Genomic DNA, 18,378 nt, shown 5'->3' with positions numbered 1-18,378 from the left:
GGGGAGTGAGTCTAGGACCTTACCCTCCCAACATCAGAGGGACCCTGTGGGCTGACGGCCCAGCCTCACCCAGAACAGCAGCCTCTCCAGCCCCGGTGCTTGGGAGTCACTGTGCCTGTGTGTCTCTCTCACAGCCATCCAGTATGAGGGGGTCGGGGAAGGCCTGGGATGAGGTGCTACAGGAAGGGCAGTCCACCCTCGAAGTGACCCAGGAGGTCTGAACCTAGTTGGAATGGGGTACAGTGCAGTTCTCAGTGGCTCCTGCTGCCCCCACATGGCGTGAGGCAGCACTGCAGCCAGGCCCAAAGGAGCTTCTTCTGGGTTCCACCCCTCATGGCCAGCCTGTGGACAGTGTCCCTCTGGGGAGACACATAACCATGCCAGGTGTGAAGGGAGGACTGCTTGGGATGGAGAGTGTCAGGAAGTGGCATCTAAGCTAAGACCAGAGCACCAGAAGTACCAGCCAGGGGAAGATCTTCGGCAAGGAGGAGAGGGTAGCTTTGGATGGGCTTTGCCAGGCTGCTATGTTTCTAGAATTGTTGCTTAACCTTAATCCTATAGGTAGTGTTGGCAAACTGGTTTCACCTAGTGTGTTACTGAGCAGTAGTGCCTGTGTGGAGCTGATAGTAGAAACCTGCCAGACTCTCCAAGAACCAGAACACCTTGATGGATCGGCTGATGCCTGCTTCGGGCAAAAGCAGAACACCCTCCAGAGCTCCAGGGTTGCAGAAGTCGAAGTTGAGGTTGAGGTGCCCAGAAGGCTTGGCCATAAAGCAAGAAACGGGAGACTGAGGAATGAGAATTTAATGTCGGGGGAGGAGGATGCTTAGGGTGTAGCTTCTGGCAGGGGGATGCCCTGGCCCTGGTCTTGGGCCAGCAGACGCAGAAGCAGGGAGTGCAGGGCCCGACAGACAGGTGTGTAGCCCAGGCGGCTCAGATGCAGGTAATCGTACATGTCATGGTGGCTTATGGTACCGTCTGAGTGCACAAAGCCAGGGTCGGCATCCAGGAAGTGCGCCCGTGGGTGGCCAGCCAGTGCCGCTCGGACCAGCTCGTTCACCCGCCGGTTTTTCTCACGAAGTGGGTTAGGGTGCTGGCCCCTTGGAAGCAGGCCCTGGGGAGGGGCACCAAGGGTTGTGAGGAGACACTCTACCAGCATCTGGGTATCCTGTGCTCTGGGCCAAACCCTTCACCCGCCCCACAGAGTTCTGCCCTGTGGAATACACTCAGAATGGGAAAGCAGGGTGTTGGCAGGATAATTCCTGATACCAAGTCTGAGACCCCCAACTCAGCAAGAACCTTCCGGATGCCAGCCCCTTTCCAAGTATCAATCATAAAAATGTTGACAGCATGGATGGCAAAGGGTCAGTCCCTCTTTCCGAGTAGCAAACATTCCAGCTGGAAGGGTGGAGCCTGGATTCACCCTAGGAATGTGACTACTTTTGGCTAACCATTTTGGGTTTTGCAACACCCCCAGAATCATCAGCAGTTCCTTAGGAAAAAGGGGCTTACTGGTCCCTGAACACGGCCTTAAATGCAGCTGCTGGGTGTGTAGCAAGCTTCAATGTGAGCTTTTGCCTGAAAGCCACTGTTCTGCCGCCTTGCTGCCCAGAACTGTGCCAGCTGCAGCTGCACCCTAGGGGGTCCCAGACCACTGCCATTCTTTCGTCCCTGACCTCCCCTGCTCTCACCAGTACCACGACCCGGGCCTGGGGCTGTCGTTGGTTCACCAGCTGCACAATGGCCTTGATGCCACCAGTCACTTGCTCTGCTGTGTGCCCGTGGTTGTTGGTACCCACCCAGACCACCACAATCTGTGGAAAGAGAGGCATGAAGCAGTGGTAAGGGCAGAGGCTTAGGGTGCTTTAGCTGCCCACTCAGGCTCTGCTCACCTTGGGCCGGATGTGTTCCAGCTCACCATTCTCCAGCCGCCAAAGCACATGTTGCGTGCTGTCACTGCCAATGCCAAAGTTAAGCGCGTGCAGAGGAGAAAAAAGCTCCCGCCAGATCTGTAGATGAGAAGTGGTGTGAGCACCGGGGTGTTGACAGCAGGGACCACTGCCCTCTGTACAAGTGTTAACCAAACGTCATCGTGGAAGAGCCCTGCCTTACAGAAGCAGTGTGGTCAAAACCTCACTTTATGCAAACCTATTATACTCTCTGTTTCACGGAGCCCCACAGAAGCAAGACTCACTTTATGAAAAGCCATTTGCTTGAGTCATGCATTGAACCAAAAACATTACAATTCATGAAAGCTATTACAGTTTGACCTCACTTAGTGGAAAGATAACATAATTGAGCCCCCTTTGTGGAGTGCTATTACAGCTTTCACTTCGTGGAAAGACCACAGCTTTATGGACATCCATTTGGGCTGTGCACTCCCTTAAGCAAACAATAGAGTCTCAATTTAGGCAACCTTCTTGCAAGAAAGCCTCAATCTGACAAAGACCAGTCACACAGTTCCTTCTCAGGAGAATGCTGCACCTTACACCAAGATTTGGGGTTGTGGGTGCTGCCTGCTGCTATTCGGGTACCTCATACTGGATCTGGCCTGGGCTCTGATCCGGGTGTGAGAGGGCATAGGCCTGGGTGGGGCAGGGGGACTGGGACCTGCACGGGCCTCACCTCGCACTGGTGCATTAGCTGGACCAAGGAGTCCCCGATGAAGACGACTTCGGGTTCCTTATCTTTGCTGTCGGCCACGAACCGATGGTGCTTCGGGGACGTACAAGGGGGAGTCAGTGCCACGCGCGCTCCTGGGCCCGCCCCGCTCTGCTTCCTTAGGCAGCACCACCCCAACTGCCCTGTTTCCTAATCACGTAGAGAGACAGCGCCAAACAGCTGCTCTCCCGAGGCCCCTCCCGGACTCCAGAGTCTCGCGGGCCGGGTCGCTCACCAGGGACATCCAGCGTCCGTCGCCCTGCACGTCCTGCACCGGCGTCGGCTTGCTGGCTGGGTTCTCCTCTCCGCTCATCTTGGCGCCGCCGCTCCTGCAAGGATGGGCGAGCGAGGTCGACCCGGGAGAGTTGGCCCAGGGGGTGGCTCCGCCACGCCCACCCCTCCCTTCCAGGCAACAATGGACGGTCCCGCCGCCCGCACTCCCGCGAGGCCGCTGGCCGATCCCGGGCGCCGCCTCCCTCTGCAGGAGCGGAAACCCGCACTTAGACGGGGAGGTGGAACTGGGAGCCCGTGCTTCCCCCGCGCCGGCCGCGCAGTGGGCTCGTCCAGCGCTTCCCGCCCGGGCCGCTCGCTCTCCCGCGGCGGCCGCTAGCGCACCGGGGCGCCCGGGGACGGCGAGGCGAGACCATCAGCACCCGTGGGGGAGGGAGAAGCCACCACACCCGCGGCAGGGGGAGGGGTGAACTACCTGAAAGGCCCAGCGTGTGTTGGGCGGGGGGGGGGGTGGTGAATCTAGAGTCTTTTCTTGGGAGGAGAAACCATTTGCTATAGGGTGAGAAATGTGCGGAAGGGATCACCAGCTGTGTGTGTGTGTGTGTGTGTGTGTGTGTGTGTGTGTGTGTGTGTGTGTGTGTGTGTGTGTGTGTGTGTGTGTCAGAGTGAAAGAGAGAGAGAGAGATCACCAGCTGTGTGTGTGAGCCATCACCAGCGCTGTGTGTCTCATTCACGTGGGGGGGGGGAAGGGGAGTGAGTGGACGAGTCCATTCTTGGATCCTTTGAGGGGGTGGCTCCTACGCACCTGGCTAGGAGGGGACGCTCCTATTTTCTACTGATGTGGGGAGAAAAAAGGAAGATGGCAACATGTGAAAAATAGAGCCTCAGTTGTAAGGCTAAGGCAGCACTAGCACTTTAGTGAGCTTGTCTGCTCGTGCCTCCTCCCAATACCCCCTCCCGCCCCGCTGAAAACCAGGTTTTGTGGCATAAGATCTAAACTATCTTTGCGTTACATACATCATACATCACTGGCCCTGCAAAGAGGGCAGCAGAAAGTGCAGAAAGAGAAAGGAAATTAGAGATGCTGCAAGGCCCAGGTCCAGCCTGGCGGCCCTCCCGCCCAGCTCATCTTGCAGATCTGTGGCCTCCGTTCCTCTCCCTAAACCCTCAAGTGTTTCTGGGCACTGAAACCTACAACCATAGCCAAGGCCACCTAAGGTCGCCCCCCACTGTCCCATATTAATCTCAAATCTCAAGTCTTCCCAGCTCTCCAGTTCTCAGGGACCAGGTGGGGGTCCCCTACCTACCCACCCCCAAACTTCCTGGCTATATTCCTGTAGCTCTGCTCCCAGATGGGACCTTCCATCTATTCAATCTATTCATTCTTTCTAGGTAGGTTGGTACTGAGATAGTCTTATTTATCATGTTAATGTTTTGCCTCCATCCACTAGTTTGGAACAGGCCCTTATAGTACCAAGTATTATGGCTGCTCATAAGAACTTGAATATTAAATGAATGGGTCAGATCCTGGCCTTGTCCCAGCCTGTTGGGGAAGACAGATCAGACACAGAGTTGGGAGAACGATCAAGGTTGTGATTAAGAGAAGTAGAGGAGGAGGAGGAAGAGGAGGGCCCTGAGGGTGAGGGGTTTCCTAGCAGTATTTGAGTTAGGCTTTGAAAAATCAGGAAGACTGGGTGAGCAATACTACACAGGTAATATAGCTTATCAGGGCATGGGGAGTACTCGGGCCACAGCTAGGCACTCAGCAGGGAGCCTGCTCAAGGATTTGCTCTCCATTCTGTCTGCCCTTCCCCTTGCTCAGGCATGCTCTCTCTCAATTTTTTTTTTTTTTTTTTTTTTTTTTTTTTTTTGGTCTGAGGGGACAATTGTAAATAGAAAAGTTGGAAAGGTAGAAAAGAACTTCTGGAAGCAAAGCTTGTCAGGAAATGGCTTCGAGGCACTCATTTCATTCAAATCAAGTGCTGTTTCAAGTTAGATATATTGGCTCATTTTCATACAGCAACCACATGAAGGGTGTACTATTACCAACTCCATTTTACAAATAAAGAAACTGAGGGTCTGAGCAGCTATACACATCCCCTAGGTCACACAGTTCAAAGATGCCACTTTGGGCATTTGAACCTAGGTAGTTTAACTCCAGATCCTTGTTCTTTTTTTTTTTTTTTTAAGATTTCATTTATTTATTCATGAGAGACAGAGAGAGAGAGAGAGAGAGAGGCAGAGACACAGAGGGAGAGGCAGGCTCCATGCTGGGAGCCTGACGTGGGACTCGATCGCAGGTCTCGGATCAGGCCCCGGGCTGAAGGCGGCGCTAAACCGCGGAGCTGCCCGGGCTGCCCCAGATCCTAGTTCTGAATGATGACTCTACAATGATTGTCTGGGGATGAACTCCGTGACTGCCTGGGGCCCGCCTGCCATAGGAGACTATGCTGGCCCCTTAGCCCCCCTACCCCCTAGTGCCTCGCCTCTTCGCACTTTCCAGAAAGTCCGCCAATAGACATCTGAGCCAATCAGCAATCAGGAAGGGGGCGGGCCCCAGCGGGCCTTGCAGCCAATTGGTGGATCGGAGGTGTCCAAAGACAAATGAGAGAGGTTTCTGAAAGTAAGGCTGGAATGGGCGGGACTATAACCGGCACTCTGGGCCTCGCCTCGTGCTTCACGGGAGCAGGAAGCCGAAGGGCGTGGGTGGGGCACACGCATGCGCACAGCGCGCATGAGGCTCAGCGTGAGGCCTGGAAGAGACGCCCAGTGCGTCGTGAGCTGGGCTTACCGCGGAGAAGAAGCCACTGCACCCCACAGCCACGGGGGGTGGGTGGGGGCGGGGTTCGTTGGTCCAGGAGAAGGTGAGGTGCTCGACGCCCTGCCCCCACCAACTGCACCCCCCCCTTCCTAACCTCAACTGCCCACCCCTTCCTTGTCTCCTACCCTGGGCCACCTCACTCCCGTGAGTAGGCCCCAGTTCCTTGTAGCTGCTCCATCGCCCCTTCTGCTTTCCCAAGGTCTTCTCTGTCTCCAGCTTTTTTTCTGCCTTTCCTTCTCTGCCACGTCTCCCTGCGTTCTCTAGTACCTCCTCTACCCCTGGATTTCTCCTCTGTTCACAGTCCCTTTCTGGTTCACCAGCTCCCTGTGGTCTCATGATGCTGTCCTGTCCCCCATCTTCTAGCTATTTCCTTATCTCCCTGTACCCTGTAACCCTTTCTCTATTCCCTGGCAAATCTCATTTACCATGACTCCTTTGACTCCATCTGACCCCTATGACTCCTTTCCTGACCAAGCCTTTGCCAAAGATTCCCTCCTTACTACCTTACTCTCTTCTTGTCTCTGTAAATACTCTCATCTTTCCACCTCACCCCAAACTGTCTCCTCTTCTCACCTTTCACTCTTAGTCCCCGACTTACTTGCATACTGATGGCCATTCTAGCTTTTTCTTCCAGGACACTATGGACCCCCGGGGGCCAGCCCCCCAGCCTTTCCAGCGGCCTGAGAAACCTGGTCGAGTCCGCCGTCGGAAGACCAGGCGGGAGCGTAATGAGGCCCTGATGGGCAGCCGCCGGCCACTGACCTGTCAGCATCCTTCTGTGACCAGTCAAGATCCTCTTGTGGCCCCTACTGCTCCCAAGCTTGTGGTCATAACCCAGGGCCGGCTGAGCCGGGAGCACCGGGGTCTTTTCAACCATGAGGTGAAATCTCTGGACGTGGCTCGGCTGCTTAGAGGTGGGCCCCTGGAACCAGGCACCCCGTCACTCCCTGCCAAACCCTCCCCAAGCCCAAGCCCAGTGCAAGAACCAGCTCTACAGTCAAGAGGCAAGGAGAACCAGGTCCCTAGAGGCTCAGGCCCAGGTCTGCCCAGTTCCAGTCCCGCAAAGCTCCCTGGCTTCGGGCAGCTGTTGGAGGAGCTGCAGTGCCAGCTGATTCTGCCACAGGCCTTCCCCAGGAGGAACCTAGTGCAAGAAGCCAGGGATGCCATTGTGAGCACCTTACAGGCCTGCCATGGCTGTGTGCCTGACCTCACTCTGGTGCTCCGTGGTTGCCAGCCGCCCTTACCAGGTGAGCCTACCTGTACTCACTGTACTCCCCTTCCCCTTGTCTGCTCTAGCTCCCTGTATGCTCCTTCCCTTTGTCTGCTCTAGCTTAGCTGTCCCCAATGCTTTTTTCCTTTGTTCCAGGGACCAAGACTGGGGGCCCTGAAAGCCAAAGAATGACACCTTCCTGGATCAAAAGCCCCAACCAGTGCCCAGGGGAGGGGAGGCAGAGGAGGCAACAGAGGACAAAGGAGCTCACCTTTGCTCACAGCTCCAGCACTCCTATGGTGCATAGGGTGAGCTTGGCACCATCAAAAGGTCCCTGGCCACCCCCCTTGCCCTTGTTGCCTTCACCATCTGGGGCAGCCTGGGGCCCCCCAACAGCCTTTGATCTGCTGAAAAGCATCTGGCTGGTAGCCACACCGCCCCCTCCGCGGCCCTGGGGGGTTGGGCCACAACAGCCCCTGCCTCAGCCACCATCACCCTTGTTGCCCGGAACCTCTGCCCTGGACTGGAGCCCCAGCCCCCCTGCCCCACTGCCCAGCCTCTCCTGGGTAGTGGCCCAGAGCAGCCCAGAGGCCTGGTCTTTTCCACCCATGAGACTGTACTGAGGGGGCTGGACAGGAGACAGGAAACCGGCACTCCTAATCACCTCAATAAAGTAACTTCTACATGGTTCTCTTGATTTTTAGTGAGTGGCTGACCCAGGATAGCAGCTTTGCTTTGCTGAGTTCTGTGTCCAAGATGGAGGGGAAGCTACCATCACTTGTTACCTTCTTGGGGTTTGAGGGGCCAGCAGCCTGGAGAAACCTGGGGCTTCGGTCAGTTTAAGATATTCACCCGCTGAAGCCAACTATGTGCTGGGCTCAGCTCTGGTGATGCTGGGGCGCCAGAGTAAGCGCTACTGTGGCTCTGTCCCCAGGAGACTTCTAGCCTGGTGGTGGGCGGTCTGGCCCCAGTGGTTGCATTTGAGAGACAGAGAGGTGGAGGGGCTGAGGGAGTCCAAGGAGGGAGTGATGACACTGCCCTAGTGATAAGGGAGTCCTTCAGAAAGAAACAGATCTAGACTTTACATGTTTTAAGATTACTAAGAACTTACTAGTAAATAGGGGAAAAACATTTCAGGCAATACCAAATTGCTGTTCTATGGCATAGCATGTGCAAGGCCTGGAGGAGGACATATAGAAGACTATTTTCATTCAGTCCATATCCCGAGGCTATCCTGGGACCTAGAGTGAGTCATGTCCAGTCCCTGCCCTTGTTGGGCTCCTGGTCTGGTGGGCTTGGAACTGTGTTTGAAGGATCATGACAGGAATGGCAGATGAGGCCCGAACCTGCCACACAGGCTTTTTACTTTGGCCCAAGATACATTTAAAATTTTTTAATTCATTACCCACCATTACAAATCAGTATGCTTTAAAACAAAAGCAAAACAAAAAAAGCCCAACACATTTCTGGCTTGTCTGAAAAAAAGAAAGAAATTTGGCAGTAGACCTACTATCCCTTCTGGCAACAACTGGCTCAAGCCAAGTAGCCGAGGCCGCCTTTTCATGGGGCTCACACTCTCTTACACTGAAGTGTTTCATGCACTTATGTTTCCTGTTGGCCCCTGGCTTAGAAAGTTTTTTAAAATGATATTTTGAGGAGCAGCACTTTTTTTTTTTTTTCAGAGAAGGGGGAGGAATGAAGCTAGAAATGTTTGTTGGAATCTGATCAGGAAAACGAAGCTGAGGGACTTGGATGCTACTCTGTTAAGCCTTTCCAGGGATCCTCATTGCCCACTGGGAAACCATAAGGTTGGAACCAGCCGGCAGGGGACTGAAGTGGGAGATCACACGACTTGGCGGAGGTCTAATGAGAAAGTGGCAAAGCTGGGTTTTGAACCCAGGCGGCTGGTTTCACTCTGCTCTGGGCTTCATACAACACCACCTCTTCTGCCTCACAGCAGCCAGATTTCACACCCTGGTGAGCGGCGACTGGACAGGGTCAGGCAACAGAGTGTAGTGGTTTTGGCCCAGAACAAGTGGTGTGCCCTTTCCCTCTTCGGTGTCCCTGTGGGCACTTCACAGAGCCCATGGGATCGCGGGTGGACACAGCTGGGGATGGTTGTCATGGGGGCGGGGATGAGCAATCAAAGAGCAGTTTGGGGACTAAATCTGGGGGAAGTCAGGACAGAGCTGGGGTCTGTGGGTTGGGGGTCACCCCGAGATGGCAGTCTGGAGGAGGAGGCATGGCTGGGGGAACGGGAGTTCAGCGTAGGACACGGGGAGCCAGAGGTATCAGGGACACCCCCAGAGGGGAGAACTGAGGCTGGGGCGGGGTGGAGAGGCTAGGAAAGGGGCGTCCTCTGTCACACCGCTTGGGAAGGCGCCAGGCCGGGCCATCCCCGAGGAGGGGGGCGGGGAGCGCAGCGCCCGGCGGCCCCTTTAATCGGGGGCGCGCGCTGGCCGGCCCGCGCGCTCTCGCCGCTGTCGCCGGCCGGAGCCGGAGCCGAGCTGGGGCCGGGGCCGGGGCCGGGGCCGGGGCCCGGAGCGGGCGGAATGGAGCCCCCGCGCGCGCCCGCTCTGCGCCGCCTGCTGCCGCCGCTGCTGCTCCTGCTGCTGCCGCTGCCCCCCCGCGCCCGGGCCAAGTACGTGCGGGGCAACCTCAGCTCCAAAGAGGTGAGCGCGCTGGGCCCTCCCCTGCCGCCCGCCGGGCCCCCGGGGACGCGAAGGAAAGGGGGGGCCGCCCCGCCCCCTGCCGCCCTTCCCGGGCGGCCCCCGGGAGCCGCGGGAGCCGCGGGGGGGAACGGGGCTGAGGGTTACGGCGTGGGGGGGCTGGGTCAGTGTTGAGGCCGAGAGGGGCTGTGGGGTGGGGAAGAGACTTGGGGATTGCAGGAGGGACACTGAGGTCAGAGCTGGGCGGGGAGGAGGGACAGGTTGGGAGAGTCGGAGTTTGGAGTGGGGGTTGGGGGGACGCCGAGGTGGTGCTGAAGGGACAGCACTTTTCACTCCGCGGAGAGCCTGGAGTTCACACTCCTGCTCAGGCCCGGGAGAGAGCCGTTTGGAATATTCCCCAGCACGAGATGGTCTCTGGGACCACCGTGGGGGCGTGTGTGTGTGGATAACCCCCCGGGAGGGAGGGATGGCAGTCAGGTGGAGTCTAGGACTGAACGTGGCCAGGGTGGGGATCTGGCCTCCAGGGTCTTTCTCAAGGCACTTGGAAAACGGGAGAAGTGTTTGAGGGGAGAAGAAACTTGGGTGGGGGGCATCTGAGGCAAGAATCCAGGACCCAAGGTGAAGGGATCACAGAAGGATCTGGGAGGTAACTTGGTCCCCTTGTGTTTCGTGGGAACCAAGTACCGAAGGGTAGGGGAGGAAAGTTGAAGGCCTATGGAGTCCAGGGGAGTTCTCAAAGGACTCGGACTGGGCCCCTTTTCCAGGACTGGGTGTTCCTGACGAGGTTTTGCTTTCTTTCGGATTACGGCCGACTGGACTTCCGTTTCCGATACCCTGAGGTGAGCCTTCCCCAGCCAGTCTCCATGCTGAGGCTGGGTACTCCCTTGGCCTCCTGAGGCAAGGGCCAGCCCAGCTCCCCGCACTTCCCCAAACTTCAAAAGCTCTGGGTTTACAGGCCAAGTGCTGTCAGAACATCCTCCTCTATTTCGACGACCCATCCCAGTGGCCGGCTGTGTACAAGGCAGGGGACAAGGTAAAGGCTGTGAGGAGGTTACATGGGAGGGAGGAGAAGGTCGAGGCTGGCCAGAGGGTGACCTAGTCCCTGCCTTCCCCAGGACTGCCTGGCCAAGGAGTCAGTGATCAGGCCCGAGAACAACCAAGTCATCAACCTTACCACCCAGTACGCCTGGTCAGGCTGTCAGGTATGGGCCCAGTCTGGGAGTGGGCAGGTGCTGAAGGCCGACAGCCTCAGGGCTGTGCAGACAGGCTTCAGCCTTCTTCTTGCTCCTTTTCAGGTAGTGTCAGAGGAGGGAACTCGTTACCTGAGCTGCTCCAGTGGCCGGAGCTTCCGCTCAGTGCGAGAGAGGTGGTGGTACATCGCACTCAGCAAGTGTGGGGTAAGGGGCTGGGCCGGCCACCTGGGCCTTCTCTTTCCTGCCTTCCTGCTGACCCCCTGCCTGCCAAGCACCTCCCCCCACCCCCCACTCCCTGACTTAGGCTAACACACTCTCCACAGGGAGATGGGCTACAGCTGGAGTACGAGATGGTCCTCACCAATGGCAAGTCCTTCTGGACTCGGCATTTCTCGGCTGATGAGTTTGGTGAGCATAGGGGGACCCAGAAGCCAGGATCTTTGAGGGACGTCAGAGTGGAAGCCTGCTGAGGGATGGCTATCTGGACCTTACCATTTCCTCCTTCTTCCAAATCGGCAGGGATCCTGGAGACGGACGTGACTTTCCTTCTCATCTTCATCCTCATCTTCTTCCTCTCCTGTTACTTTGGATGTGAGTCCAGGACATGGTGGTAGTGGTGGGGTTAGGAGTTATGGGGGGCAGGACTGGCATAGATGAGCTACATTCCTTCCTGTCTGTGAACCACCTGACCCTCCCTCTCTTCTAGATTTGCTGAAAGGTCGACAGTTACTCCACACAACTTATAAAATGTTCATGGCTGCAGCAGGAGTGGAGGGTGAGGTTTAGAGTATCACAACTTTGAGTTCTGTCAGAGGAGGGAGCTAGGGTCCAGATACCTGGGTCTGAGGGAGGAGGGGCTGGGGGCAGAACTCTTGGGTCTGAGGGAGGAGGGGGTTGGGGGCAGGACTCCTGGGTCTGAGGGAGGAGGGGCTGGGGGCAGGACTCCTGGGTCTGAGGGAGGAGGGGGTTGGGGGCAGGACTCCTGGGTCTGAGGGAGGAGGGGCTGGGGGCAGGACTCCTGGGTCTGAGGGAGGAGGGGCTGGGGGCAGGACTCTTGGGTCTGAGGGAGGAGGGGCTGGGGGCGGGACTCCTGGGTCTGAGGGAGGAGGGGCTGGGGGCAGGACTCCTGGGTCTGAGGGAGGAGGGGCTGGGGGCAGGACTCCTGGGTCTGAGGGAGGAGGGAGCTGGGGGCCTCATTCCTGGGTCTAAGGGAGGAGGGGCTGGGGGCGGGACTCCTGGGTCTGAGGGAGGAGGGGCTGGGGGCAGGACTCCTGGGTCTGAGGGAGAAGGGGCTGGGGGCAGGACTCTTGGGTCTGAGGGAGGAGGGAGCTGGGGGCCTCATTCCTGGGTCTGAGGGAGGAGGGGGCTGTGGGCCTGGAATCTGGGTCCTGCAGAGGTGGGGCTGGGGCTTGAACTCAGGAGTCTCCCAGGACATCAGTGGGAATAAATAGTCTTGAATCCTGATGGGGATGAAGGAGGGGTTCTGGCCATCTGGATCACAGTGCTAGGGAACAGTGATGCCCCAAAGCCCGTTTCTGTCTTTCCTCCCTCTGCCCATTCTCCCCTCAGTCCTGAGCCTCCTGTTTTTCTGCATCTACTGGGGCCAGTATGCCACTGATGGCATTGGCAACGAGAGTCTGAAGATCTTGGGTGAGAATGAAGTGGGCCGGGGAAGGGTGCCCGGGCTCTCTCTGAGCCCGGTGTCTGAGACGCCCTCTCCTCCCTTCTCCCAGCCAAGCTGCTCTTCTCCTCCAGCTTCCTCATCTTCCTGCTGATGCTCATCCTTCTGGGGAAGGGATTCACGGTGACACGGTGCCCAGGCTGGGGCGGGAGGGCATGCGAGGGGGAGGTGTGGTGGGGCTAGGGAACAGGGCACTTGGGTGGACCTGGGGGGTGGCTGCCCCCTTCTCCCTGACAGCCCCCACCCCTGCTGTCTCCCCTCATGGCTGGCCGCCAGGGGCCGCATCAGCCACTCGGGCTCTGTGAAGTTGTCGGTCTACATGACCCTGTACACCCTTACCCACGTGGTGCTGCTCATCTATGAGGCCAAGGTGAGTGCCACCTGCCCCCACCCCACCCAAAGCTTTTGGCCACCTCCTCCACCTGTCTGCCAGCCCTTCCCCACATCGCACCCTTGCTGGCTCGCTCTCTCCCACTCTGCAATTTCTGCCTGCCCATCTGTCTCTCTGAGTGCCTGCCTCCCCTCTTCCCCGTCTCTGAGGAGCCTTCTTCCTCCTCCCTCTGTCTCTCGCTGTCTGTCACATTTATGCTCGATGTCATGCCTGAGAGTTCAGGAGTCCCACATATCTGGATGCCACTCTAGCTCTCTCACCTCCCAGCTAGCTGACCTCTGGTAATGCCCACCCCCTCTAAGTCTGTTTCCTCTTCTGTAAAATTAGTAGGGTCTTACCTGTCCCAGGGGGCTCCTCTGAGGCTTTATGCCACCTCAGCTTTGACCAAAAGGTGTCTGTCTTAGCCTCAGTGTCCCCATCTGTGAAGTGGGGTGATAATAAGACCTAACTTCATCAAGTTTTCCATGCAAATGGAAAAGCTTATGTGTCGTAGGTGTCTAGCCCCATGCTGGGCCCCTGGTAGAAAATGTGCTGCCCTTCTCTACATGCTTCTATTTCCATTTTGTGCTCTCCTGCTGCTTCTGTCCTGACCAAGTACCTCTGCTCCCTGGGTGCCCAGGGGTGGGGTCTGGGGCCCCTGTGTGGAAGGCAGGGGGTCAGGGCTATGATGAACCCTCTCCCTTGGGTCCAGTTCTTTGACCCGGGCCAGGTACTGTACACGTATGAGTCGCCGGCGGGCTATGGGCTCATTGGGCTGCAGGTGGCGGCTTACGTGTGGTTCTGCTACGCCGTGCTCATCTCCTTGCGCCACTTCCCGGAGAAGCAGCCCTTTTACGTGCCCTTCTTTGCTGCCTACACCCTCTGGTGAGACGTGCTGGGGCCCCAACCTGTCCCTGTCTCCTAGGGCCTCCCAGAAATGGCTATCCGTTTCTCAGACCCTCCTCAGTGAGGCTGACGGGCTTTCAAGTCAGGCAGCTGTGCCAGGGTCTGCCACTTACTCACTCTGTGGCCTGGAAAAAATTACTTTCCCAAGTTAAAAAAGAAAAAAAGTGCCTCAGGTTGCTTACCTGTAAAGAAAGGATTATCTTGAGCATGCGTTGGTAATATTGGGTGTGGCACATAATAAGTGTTCAATGAAAGTTAGTTGTAACCTTTTTTTTTTAATCATTCAATGTAACATAGCAGGACAGTAGACAGATTCTCAGCCCGACTGCCTGGGTTTGGATCCCAGTTCCAAAGCTTGTAAGCTGTGTGACCTCACACAAATCAATTAACTTCTGTCTGCCTCAGTTTCCTTACCTGTTTAGTGGGGATAGAAACTGTACTTGCCTCACAGAGTCATTGTGAGAGTTAATGAGTTTATATACGGGAGATGCAGTAAGTCCTTATGTTCATTCATTCACCAGACACCTTCTGATTTCCTATCAGGTGCTAGGATTTGGGGTGGGGTGGAGCTGAGTTAAATTCAACCTAGTCTCTCCTTCCAGAATTTCCCAGGCTAGTGGGATTCCTGGCCCCTTTTAACGTCTGGCTTCTGAAGGTCACACTGACTTCTTTCTGGTTTGGGACCCACTGGGGCCCTGTGCGTGTGCATGGCAGGGGAGCTGGGGCCATGGGGTGGGGAGGAGGGCAGGGCAGTGTCTCTACTGACCCAGTACCTTCCCTTTAGGTTCTTTGCGGTTCCTGTCATGGCCCTGATCGCCAACTTTGGGATCCCTAAGTGGGCCCGGGAGAAGATTGTCAATGGCATCCAGCTGGGGATCCATTTGTATGCTCATGGCGTATTCCTGGTGAGGAAGGGCATCCAGGTGGGAGTGGGAGCCTGATGGGCAGGGGACACGTGAGGGTCCCCACCCCTGATCTTTCTGAATCTTCTGTTCTGAGCTCTCCATCCATTTCCTTCACTTCATTCCTTTAGTCATCCAACAGACATTTACTGAGAGCCTGCAGGCTACTCTATATACCCCCCAGAGTCCACCCTCTTTTATTCCTCTCTCCTACCTTGTCCTGCCCTCTTCCCCAACCTTACTGCCCCATTTTTTTTTTCTTAAATAAATTCTATGTTCAATGTGAGGCTCAAACTCAACGACTCTGAGATCAGGAAGCTGCATGCTGTACCAACTAAACCAGTCGTGTGTCCAATAACTCTACCCTCTTTCTTTGCCCCCTTCCATTCCCATTCGGAACCTGTGTCCCCAGACTCACATTTCCCTTCTGTATCCCACCCCACTACCTTTCCCAAACTCCTTGGTCACTACTACACCCTTCCCCAACACATTCTCCCATCTGCCATCACAGGCCATTGTCCAGGAAGAAGCAGGTGGGGTGGGCCAGGCGGGGACCCCAGGAGGCCTAGATCTGAATGATATCAAGAGAGTATCAGCACCAAACCTCTTTGCCCTGGTTTATATCTTATATGGCCTTCTGGGTGACAGTTCATTCATCTATATGTTTGTATGCCTTGTTTAATTGTCAGAGCAGCCCCAGGACAGGATGGATAATGGTTGTTGAACCCACTCTACAGAAAGGGTTAGAAGCTAAGGCCCAGATAGGGGAGGTGACCTGCCAGGGCTCCATAGCATTTGGTATTAGGTTAGAGACTTGAGCCCAGTCCTTCCCCAGCATACCATCAGAGGGAGCTGGACAGATATATAGGTCCTTACCCCAGAGGTCCACAACGTGGACCTGGGGAGGGAATGTACTTAGTCACAGATGGTCCAGTCCCCCATCTTCCACCCCAGAGCCTGACTTAAGTACAGACTGACCTTCCCAGGACAGCACTTCTAAAAGCTCTGCGGAAAAAAAATAAAAATAAAAAAAAATAAAAGCTCTGCGGGAAGTCTGAAAGGAACAGAGAGAGGAGAAATGCTGGGAACCATCATGTGCCAAGCTCTGCGCCAGGGGTTTGCATTTCTACCCTCTCCTCATCTTTCTAAGTAGGCACTGCAACCTCTTTTCCCCAGTGAGGCTCAGGGAGTTTTATCAACATACCCCAGATCCCATACTCAGTGAGCTGTGGGGCGAGAGGTAGGGTGCTAGCCCGAACATGGAAACGCAGTGCCCTTTTAGCTACATTTCACGTTCAGCTGCTTTCTTTCCTAAAAACGCTGCTAGTTCAGCACTGCTCCACCTCTGGCATTCCACAGTTCCTTGTTCCCTACTGAGCACAACCTTGGAGGAGTGGGGGTGGGGGGGTTGTGCTAGGTTCCCATGGGCTGCACACTCAGTCCTTGCCCCCATGACCTACTAGACTAACTGGGGACACATCTCTACATTTGACCAATACCTATCGAGCACCTATGAGCCCAGGTACTGTTCTAGCTGTTGGGGATTCAGTAGGGAACTGAACACATTCCTGCCCTCATGGAGTTAACATTCTACAGAGTCTATCTGGTGTTGTCCAACTGATCTTTCTGTGTTTATGAAAATATTCTAAACTCTGTGCTGTCCAGTACAAGAGCTACTATTCACGTGTGGCAACTGAGCACTTGAATGTGGCCAGTGTAATTAGAAGCAAAACTAAAAAAAAAAAAAAAAAAAAAGCAAAACTTTTTGTTTACTTTTGATTAATATGAATGTAAACAGCTCCATATGGCTAGTGGCTATCATACTGGACAGTGAAAGGCTCTGACCCTTAACCAGCCAGTGATAGGTCAGTGATCAGGGCTGATGGAGGAAACATCGCAGGGTGGTTGAGGGAGGGAGGAAGAAAGGTCGGAGCTAGGGCGCAGTGAGAGCTCAGAGTAGGTGTCTAATCCAGGCTGAAGGGCCGCAGGGAAGCGTGGGGGATGTCAAGTGAGGGGAATCCTTAGGACCCCGTGTTTATGGAGCCGGCCTGAGGCCTGGACAGTACTCTCCAACCAGCACCTGGCTCTCGCCCCAGATCATGACGCGCCCATCGGCGGCCAACAAGAACTTCCCGTACCACGTGCGCACGTCGCAGATCGCCTCAGCCGGGGCCCCGGGCCCCGGAGGGAGCCAATCCACGGACAAGGCCTTCCCGCAGCACGTCTATGGGAACGTGACGTTCATCAGCGACTCGGTGCCCAACTTCACGGAGCTCTTCTCCATCCCCCCGCCCGCCTCCTCCGTAAGCCCCGCGCCCCCGGCGCACGAGGAGCTGCTGGCGCCGCCCCTGGAGTACCTGACCCCGCTCCCGGCCCCGCCGCCGCCCCCCTCTCCCAAGCGCCTGAGCCCACCCCCTGCCTTTCGCACGCCCCCAGCCCCCACACCGCGCCGCGAACGCCCCCCGGCGCCCGCGCCCACCCTGCCCGACTGGGTCCTGGCGCTGCTGCGCACGCCCCCGCAGACGCCACGCGCGGTGCCCCCGCCCCCCGCCTTCCGCGGCTCCCCGCCCACCCCCCGGCCGCCGCCGGAGTTCGCCCCGCGCGCTCCGACGCCGCCCCTTGAGTACCTGGCCCCGTTGCCCAGACGCCCGGCCACCCGCTCCTTCCCCGATTGACACCTGCGCCCGCACCTCGGGAGGGGGGCTCCTTTGCGGGGAGGGGGACGGGCCTTCGGGGCCGCATCTGCCCCCCGTGGGTCCCGGACGGCCTCTGACCCTGACCCCCCTCCCAGGCCGGGAAGCAGGTGGAGGAGACGGCGGTGGCGGCGGCGGTGGCCCCGAGGGGCCGCGTGGTGACCATGGCCGAGCCGGGCGCGGCCTCCCCGCCCCTTCCCGCTCGGTTCCCCAAGGCGGCCGACCCGAGCTGGGATGGCCCGACGCCGCCCTACCAGCCGCTCGTGCCCCAGACGGCGGCGCCGCACACCGGCTTCACCGAATACTTCAGCATGCGCACGGCCGGGGGCACCGCACCCCCGGTCTGAGCACCCTTGCCCCCCCGCCCCATGGGCCGCGCGCCGGGCCCCGGCCGGGCTCCGGATCCCCGCTCTATCCCGGCCCCAGGGCTCTGCCATCCCAGGCCTTCCCGACCCTCCCCACCCCGCGCGCCCAGGTAGGGGTGCGTACTGGCCCGCTCCCCTCTCCCGTTCCCCCGACTTTTGTGCCAAACGGTCCCGCGGGAGCCGCTCTCCCCGTCCCCTCCCTCAGCCCCTGCCCCGAGCGGCGCCGGATTCTGGGCTCCCGCTGTTCCGAGACCTACGGCCCCCTGGCCCCCTCCGAGACCTCTGATCCCGCCGGACCCCGGAACACCAGTGACGATCGCCGGGACCCTGCCCGTGACTCTCCAGGACTCCGCGACCCCGAGCCATTGCTCCTGGGACGGAAATTGTGAATCTGGTCTCGACTCAAACCTTCCCTTGGATCTCTGTGACCTCGGACCCGAGCTCTGCCCACCCCTATCTCCATCCGGGGGCCCTCCCTCAGGTCCCCGGCAGAAAGACTTTCTCCCTTCTTGCCAAAATAAAGCGGATTCGTTGAGTTTTTATCTATAAAATGGCCTCGTTACATCTTGCCAGTGCTCAGAGGCGGGGCGGAGCGTGAACCAGCCCAGGCTCTGGGCCTCGGTGTGTCCATCTGTGAAATGGCATTTTGGGAGGGGCCTGCATAAACCTGGCCTTC

At 57.3% G+C, this 18,378-nt stretch overlaps 3 protein-coding genes across 3 annotated transcripts; 2 read left to right on the top strand and 1 right to left on the bottom strand.

The window, feature by feature from the left end:
- Positions 1-786: 786 nt before the first annotated feature.
- PAFAH1B3 (platelet activating factor acetylhydrolase 1b catalytic subunit 3) lies at positions 787-3,255 on the bottom strand. The gene is made up of 5 exons (XM_055310338.1): positions 2,897-3,255; positions 2,626-2,715; positions 1,893-2,009; positions 1,692-1,814; positions 787-1,114 (listed from the first exon to the last, which is right to left on the bottom strand). The coding sequence occupies exons 1-5, from the start codon at positions 2,972-2,974 to the stop codon at positions 827-829; spliced, it is 696 nt and encodes a 231-aa protein (XP_055166313.1). The 5' UTR covers positions 2,975-3,255; the 3' UTR covers positions 787-826.
- A 2,688-nt stretch (positions 3,256-5,943) lies between these two features.
- PRR19 (proline rich 19) lies at positions 5,944-7,546 on the top strand. The gene is made up of 2 exons (XM_055311338.1): positions 5,944-6,960; positions 7,080-7,546. Exons 1-2 carry the CDS (start codon positions 6,354-6,356, stop codon positions 7,544-7,546), a joined length of 1,074 nt encoding a protein of 357 aa, XP_055167313.1. The 5' UTR covers positions 5,944-6,353.
- Positions 7,547-9,475: 1,929 nt separating this feature from the next.
- Positions 9,476-18,222, top strand: TMEM145 (transmembrane protein 145). Its single transcript, XM_055310987.1, has 15 exons — positions 9,476-9,595; positions 10,357-10,431; positions 10,548-10,625; positions 10,708-10,794; positions 10,888-10,989; positions 11,109-11,193; positions 11,305-11,376; positions 11,492-11,560; positions 12,355-12,435; positions 12,519-12,597; positions 12,743-12,836; positions 13,549-13,721; positions 14,527-14,647; positions 16,741-16,947; positions 17,436-18,222. The coding sequence occupies exons 1-15, from the start codon at positions 9,476-9,478 to the stop codon at positions 17,682-17,684; spliced, it is 1,692 nt and encodes a 563-aa protein (XP_055166962.1). The 3' UTR covers positions 17,685-18,222.
- The last annotated feature ends 156 nt before the right edge of the window (positions 18,223-18,378 follow it).

This window comes from Nyctereutes procyonoides, unplaced genomic scaffold (genome assembly GCF_905146905.1).
Source record: "Nyctereutes procyonoides isolate TBG_1078 unplaced genomic scaffold, NYPRO_anot_genome, whole genome shotgun sequence".
NCBI lineage: Eukaryota > Metazoa > Chordata > Mammalia > Carnivora > Canidae > Nyctereutes > Nyctereutes procyonoides.
The sequence above is the reverse complement of the archived record's forward strand: the minus strand, read 5'-3'. Positions and strand labels throughout refer to the sequence as shown.

Coding starts and splice junctions, on each gene's coding strand:
- PAFAH1B3 (XM_055310338.1), bottom strand. CDS start 2,974: ATGAGCGGAGAGGAGAACCCAGCCAGCAAGCCGACGCCGGTGCAGGAC. Junction 2,010..2,625: donor AGCTAATGCACCAGTGCGAG/GTGAGGCCCGTG, acceptor TCTCATCTACAG/ATCTGGCGGGAGCTTTTTTC. Junction 1,815..1,892: donor TGGAACACATCCGGCCCAAG/GTGAGCAGAGCC, acceptor CTCTTTCCACAG/ATTGTGGTGGTCTGGGTGGG.
- PRR19 (XM_055311338.1), top strand. CDS start 6,354: ATGGACCCCCGGGGGCCAGCCCCCCAGCCTTTCCAGCGGCCTGAGAAA. Junction 6,961..7,079: donor TTGCCAGCCGCCCTTACCAG/GTGAGCCTACCT, acceptor CCTTTGTTCCAG/GGACCAAGACTGGGGGCCCT.
- TMEM145 (XM_055310987.1), top strand. CDS start 9,476: ATGGAGCCCCCGCGCGCGCCCGCTCTGCGCCGCCTGCTGCCGCCGCTG. Junction 11,194..11,304: donor TTTCTCGGCTGATGAGTTTG/GTGAGCATAGGG, acceptor CCAAATCGGCAG/GGATCCTGGAGACGGACGTG. Junction 12,436..12,518: donor CGAGAGTCTGAAGATCTTGG/GTGAGAATGAAG, acceptor CCCTTCTCCCAG/CCAAGCTGCTCTTCTCCTCC.